General features: G+C 37.7%; 1 protein-coding gene across 1 annotated transcript in view; it reads right to left on the bottom strand.

Moving 5' to 3' along the window:
* Positions 1-2,319: 2,319 nt before the first annotated feature.
* LOC106878070 (endoplasmic reticulum resident protein 29) overlaps positions 2,320-7,023 on the bottom strand; it is a 15,476-nt gene continuing 10,772 nt past the window's right edge. Inside the window, exons 3-4 of the mRNA XM_014927163.2 lie at positions 6,736-6,900; positions 2,320-4,221 (exon numbers count right to left, since the gene is read on the bottom strand). Of these exons, the coding sequence (XP_014782649.1) occupies positions 3,893-4,221; positions 6,736-6,900 (494 nt within the window). The 3' untranslated portion in view covers positions 2,320-3,892. The remainder of the gene's footprint in view (positions 4,222-6,735; positions 6,901-7,023) is intronic.

Below are 7,023 nucleotides of genomic sequence, written 5' to 3'. Positions count from 1 at the left end.
TGTTTGTTGTTCTTTTACTCTTTTACTTGTTTCAGTCATTTGACTGCGGCCATGCTGGAGCACCGACTTTTAGTCGAGCAAATCAACCCCAGGACTTATTCTTTGGAAGCCTAGTACTTATTCTATAGGTCTCTTTTACCGAACTGCTAAGTTACGGGGACGTAAACACACCATCAGTTGTCAAGCGATGCTGGGGGGGGGACAAACACAAACATATATGTATATATATATATATATATATATACGACAGGCTTCTTTCAGTTTCCGTCTACCAAATCCACTCACAAGGCTTTGGTGGGCCCGAGGCTATAGTAGAAGACACTTGCCCAAGGTGCCACGCAGTGGGACTGAACCCGGAACCATGTGGTTGGTAAGAAAGCTACTTACCACACAGCCTCTCCTGCGCCTATAAAATATGAGATCGTCTGGGATTCGAACGCGGGACCTCTCTCACTCTAAGCAAAAATCATACCCCGAGACTAACGAGCCAACTTTGTATTATTAACACCATTCTTTTGTTAAGGTTGTTTCTACAGAAATTATTCCCAGTACAGACTTTTTGCTACAATCTTTCATACTGAGACATCAGATGTAAACAAGCAACAAGATCAGAGATGAGTGATGAGTGATGAGTGTATATACCATATTTCAGGTCTTTTTTTTTTTTTTTTTTTTTTTTTTTTTTTTTTTTTTTTTTTTTTTTGAGCCAGAAACGTTAGCACGCCGGATGAAATACTCAACAGTATTTCGTCTGTCTTTACGTTCCGAGTTCAAATTCCGCTGACGTTGACTTTGCCTTTCATCATTTTGGGGTCAATAAATTAAGTACCAGTTGCATACTGGGTTGATTTAATCAATTGGCCCCCTACCCCAAAAATTTCGGCTCTCCATTAATTATGACAAGAGTTCCAGTTGGTCCAATCAACAGAACAATCTGTTCATGTAGTTAATGTGCAAGTGGCTGAGCGCTACACAGGCACGTGAACCCTTAACATATTTCTCAGGGAGATTCAGCATGGCACAGAGTGTGACAAGGCTGGCCCCTTTTGAATTACAGGTACAACTCGTTGTTGCCAGTTGAATGGACTGGAGCAACATGAAATAAAGTGTCTTGCTCAAGGACATAAACAGACTGCTAGGAATCAAACTCACAACCTTATGACTCATCAGCTGAGGACCCTAACCATTAAGCCATACGTCTTTTCAATGAGTTTATTTATATACAATGGGCTTCCTTACAGCCCCAACTACCAAATTCACTCAAAAGCCATTTAGTTGACTTGGAGCTACAGTAGGAAATACATGCCCAACACTGCACAGAAGGACCGGGCCTAAAACCTCGTGGCTGAGAAGCAAGTTACCACACAGTTGCCCCTGCACCTAAATATAAACCACACAGTTGACTCCTACACCTAAATATAAACCACATTGTTGCCCCTGCACGTAAATATAAACTACAGTTGCCCCTATACCTAAATATAAACAACACAGTTGCCCTTACACCCAAATATAAACAACACAGTTGCCCCTACACCTAAATATAAACAGAGAAATCCAACATTAATAAGAATGATTTCAAATTTTGGCACAAGGCCAGCAATTTTGGAAGGAAAGAGTAAGTTAATTAAATCCATCCTGGTGCTCAACAGCTTATTTTATCAACTCCAAAAGGATAAAAGGCAAAGTCAACCTCTGCAGAATTTGAACTCAGAACATAGAGGCAGACGAAATGTCACTAAGCATTTTGCCCAGCATGCTAATCGTTCTGCCAGCTCGTTACTTTAGTAGCATTGTAGATATCGGCTTCGAATTTTGGCACAAGGCCAGCAATTTCAGGGGAGTGGTACTTGTTTTAATGACCCTGAAAGGATGAAAGGCAAAGTCAACTTCAGTGAAATTTGAACTCAGAATGGATTGCATTCTGTTAAGCATTTTGTCCGGCATGCTAACAATTCCGCCAGCTCACCATGTTAATAATAATAATAGTTTCAAATTTTGGCACAAGGCCAGCAATTTGGGGGGAAACGAGTAAGTTAATTAAATCCATCCTGGTGCTCAACAGCTTCTCATTTTATCGACTCCAAAAGGATGAAAGGTAAACTCAACCTTGGCGGAATTTGAACCCAGAACCTGAAGATGGAAGACATACCGCTAAGCATTTTCTCCAGCATGATCACAATTCTGCCAGCTCATCACCTTATCCTACGTTAATTATTAACTGGAAGGGGAAATATTTAAAGGCTGTTTTCTAACCGAATGATTTGTTGTCAGGCATTTTAACCAACAGAATAATAATAATAATAATCACAAAGCCCAGTATAAAGTAAAAGTTTTAAATAGTTTATTATTGTAAACATAAAGTGTTTTGAATGTTTAGGCAATATAAACTGATTGTGTTACATAACATATATACACCTCCTTCCAAAAATATCTGCTTATAATTGTAATTACTGATAGTTGAAAATGAGATCAATACTTTTAAAGAAAAGAAAAAAACAGCCAACAAAATGGAGAACTGAAAAAAAATGCAGCTTTTTTCCAAATAATTTCGATAATGAATCAACTACAGTGAATAAACATATTTTCCATGCGGAGTAACCTTACTACAACAAATTTCCGTGTTCCTATCTCTCTAGTTTCCCTATATTTCAATACATAATAAGGACTTGCATGTTTATTTGTAATACACTCTGAAACATTCAAACAAAAAATATGTCAATTGCTGTTGTGTTCGTCACAAGAGACTTCTCCTTTTTTGTGACGAATCTGTGTTCATAACACTTTCTGTTCATTAGTAAAAATAGATTCTGAGACACTTATGTTTCGACATGTTGTGTCTCGTCAGACAGAAACATCCAAACTGATGAATTTAACAAGCCTACGGCCTTATAATTTCAGCAAAAGAAATTGATCACCATTCCACTGATTTAATATCTATCATTTTCATTGAAATAAAATTTTTTTAAAAACCTTAAAGCAATGCAACATATTTGGGTGGGGTGAGCCTAAGTTTAAATAATGCATATTTTGTCCAAATTGTATTTAATAAAATCAGTATATGAACAGATCAATTCTTTGAAAACCCTTTTTTTTTTTTCCACTTCAAAACTCAAAAATATACATTGTAAAAAGTAAGGAATTAAAAGAATTTGAAAAGTTAATAAGAAAAATTTTAACCCTTTAGCATTAAACCAGCCATATCCGGCCCAAATATTCTACTTGTTTATTTTTCAAACCAGTCAGATCTGATCTCTCACACCTAACCTACAATGTCATTCTAAAAATAAAATATAAACGATCACTTCATCAAAATCTCAAAACTATGAGATAATGCAGGATTAATCCAAAATACATTTGACTGAGTGATGTGAACACTAAAGGGTTACTTTTCCCATTTTTTTTTTGCCAATTACATTTTAAATAAGATTGTTTGCAGAAAGTCTAAATTTTAGTATAATCTAAGTTAAATTATCAAGATTTTCAAGAATTTAATGACAATTGTTACTCTTTGGAATATGGTCACAAACTTAAAATATGGAACTTCTGAAACATAAGATTAAAATAATCAGCAGCATTAGGGGCATTTATACTTTGCTATGTTCCAAACTTAAATGCGTTTAGTACTATGTCTTAAATTAATACTATTTAATCTAAATGCTTACAACAAACTTGTAAAAAAAAAAAAACCTTTCAAAACAGAAAGAAAAAACATTCTCCAAGAGGTGTAACATGAAATAAAAGTTTTGTTTTACACATTTTGTTTGTTTGTTTTTCTCTAAAAAGAAATATAAAGAGGAATGATGTTATTGATATGGAAATATATTAATCATGTATATGAATAGTATTTCAGAAAAAAAAAAAAAATAATAATGATTAAAACAGCTGGGACCTGTTATAGTTCGTCTTGGAATTTTACATGGAAGGAATTAAGAATGTTTAATCTATCACTAAGCTGCTCCTTCTTTTTGTCACTTACTTTTCCGTCTTTTAATTTCTCTACTCGTTTCATTTCTGATGCCAAGAAATCGTTCTTTTCCATTATTTTTTTCATTGTTTTTACATAGATTGTAGCGTAGGATTTCTGCACATCATTTCTATACTTATTTTTAATTTCTTCAGCTTCGGCAAGAATTGCTTGTCTCTCTTCAGATGAAGCACGGGCAAAGTTCTTCACAAGAGCATCATAGTCTTCTAAACAGCCTGGCATTCCTAGCCAGAGATCTGAAATTTATTAAAAAAAGAAGAAAAAAAACAATAATTAATAGTGACACCTGAGAGGTCTTTGTCTTGCAAGCTACTTGGCAACCCGCCAGATGCTGGTGCCACATAAAAGGCTAGCAGCACATAAAAAGCACCCAGCATGCCAGTGGCATGTAAAAAGCACCCACTACACTCTCGGGGTGGTTGGCGTTAGGAAGGGCATCCAGCTGTAGAAACCTTGCCAAATCAGATAAAAACCTGGCACAGCTCCCCAGTCTTCAGCCAAACTGTCCAATCCATGCCAGCATTGAAAACGGACATTAAATGATGATGATACATTCTGTAAAGTGGTTTGCATTAGGAATGGCAATCTAGCAGTAGAAACCAGGCTAAAACAGACAATTGGAGTCAGTGCAGCTCTCTGGCTTGTCAGCTCCTGCTAAACTGTCCAACCCAAGCCAGCATGGAAAATAGATGTTAAATGATGATAATGATAGTGAATTTAAATAAAATAAATTTATTGCTACTTAAATTTTGTGAAAGAAATTAAAAATCTTTTTTTTTAAATAAGCCAAATTTAGTCTATCTAATCCTTTATCTTGGAGCCCAAATCTCTGATGAAGCCACATTTAAGGAAATTAGGACATGGCTAGCCTTGGCAAGAACATCCATGGAAAAGTTTAATAACATCTAGAACAGCAAAAGTGTTCCAACTAAATTAAAAACAAGGCTAGTGAGGTACTCGTTTAGCCAATGGGCATTTATGGTTGTGAAGCATGGACTCTGAACAAATTTGAAAAGAATATAACCAATGAGTTTGAAATAATGTGGGTGTATAGGAGAATGTTTAGAGTTTCTTATATACACCATCAGACAAATGAATGGGTGTTACAACAAGTAGGTGAAAGACAATTCCTGAACATCATCATCATCATCGTTTAACGTCCGTTTTCCATGCTGGCATGGGTTGGACGGCTCAACTAGGGTCTTGGAAGCCAGGAGGCTGCACCAGGCTCCAGTCTGATCTGGTAGTGTTTCAACAGCTGGATGCTCTTCCTAACGCCAACCACTCTGAGAGTGCAGTGGGTGCTTTTTACGTGCCACCGGCACAGGGGCGACAGGAGGCTGACAACGACCACGATCGTATGGTGCTTTTTACGTGCCACCAGCACGGAAGCCAGTCAAAACGACGCTGGCATTGACCACGTATGGATGGTGCTTTTTACATGCCACTGGCACAGGAATCACAGCTACAATTTCCATTTGATTTTCATTTTGATGTATTTGACTCAGTAGGTCTCCTCAAGCACAGCATGTCGCCCTACAATCCAAGGTACTTTTGAGTGGGCTGGTTATGCGACTCTGGTGTAGGTTACAGCTGTGAACTCATTTTATTAGCCGGGTCTTCTCAGTCACAGCATATCTCCAGAGGTCTTGGTCTTTTGTCATTTCCTCTGTGAGGCCCAACGTCTGAAGGTCATGCTTTGCCACCTCATCCCAGGTCTTCCTGGGTCTCCCTCTATCCCGGATTCCTTCCACTGTTTGGGAGTGGCACTTCTTCACACAACTCTCCTCATCCATCCATTGTACATGACCATACCAGCGCAAACGTCTCTCTTGCACGCCACATCCGATGCTTCTTATGTCCAGCATTTCTCTCAGGGCACTTACACTCTGTCGTGTGTGCGCACTGACATTACACATCCAGCTGATCATGCTAGCTTAAAGCTCATCTATTATGGCAATATTCAAAGAAGCAGAGGTTTGCAAAGCATCATCATGGAAGGAAAAGCAGAGGGCAGTAGATCAAAGGGTGGGCAAAAAAAAAAACACAATGGATGGACTTGGACAAGAGTGGTGCAATGGTGGGAGAACTCCTGCTTAAACAGGAAAACTTTTGTTGCAGTGCCCTCAATGCACTGCAGGCATGTGATACACGACAACAACAAATCATTATCATCATTTAACATCCTTTTTTCCATGCTGGCATGGGTTAGACAGTTCAAAAGGAACTGATGAGCCAGAGAGCTATGCTGAGCTCTAATGCTTGGTTTGGTATGGTTTCTACAGATGGATGCAGTTCCTAACACTAATCACTTTACAACGTACTCAATGCTTTTTTTTTTTTGTGGTAACAGCACTAGTGAGGTTACCAAGACAACCTCAACTGAGATGGGTACAGCATTGAGTGATGTGATAGTATGATAGAGGGACAAGAACAGGCGTCTTTTCTATTCTAGGCACAAAGCCCAAATTTTGGGGGGAGAGGGCCAGTTAATTAGATCAACCCAGTGCGTAACTGGTACTTAATTTATCGACTCCGAAAGGATGAAAGGCAAAGTCGACCTCAGAGGAATTTGAACTCAGAACATAAAGACAGACAAAATGCCGCTAAGCATTTCTCCCGGCGTGCTAACATTTCTACCAGCTTGACACCTTACAAGAACAGGTGTCTTTCTGAAGAGGTGAATACATGGCTACCCCAACTAGAATGAGAGAGAGATGGAGGCTAAAGTAAAAAAGCTTGTTACAAACCTGTATTTTTCATAACAAATCTTTTTATTGCTGCAGAATCTTTAACATTTCCTGTATAAGCGATCGGTTCTTTCTTATCCTGCAGAAATAGTTTATAAACAGGGAAATCTTCTTTTTTAACATTAAACCGAGTAGCAAGGTCCATATTTTCTTGTTCACCATAATCTTTAAGATAGATAAAAAAAATTAATTAAAATAGTATTTTCCAGAAACTGTTAAAAAAAATAAAATATTCATATTAAATACAACAATGAAAAGAACAAACATGATAAACTAGAATCGGCAATT

The sequence above is a fragment of the Octopus bimaculoides genome, chromosome 1 (assembly GCF_001194135.2).
Source record: "Octopus bimaculoides isolate UCB-OBI-ISO-001 chromosome 1, ASM119413v2, whole genome shotgun sequence".
NCBI lineage: Eukaryota > Metazoa > Mollusca > Cephalopoda > Octopoda > Octopodidae > Octopus > Octopus bimaculoides.
Note: the sequence above shows the minus strand (reverse complement) of the source record. Positions and strands in the feature narration are given on the sequence as shown.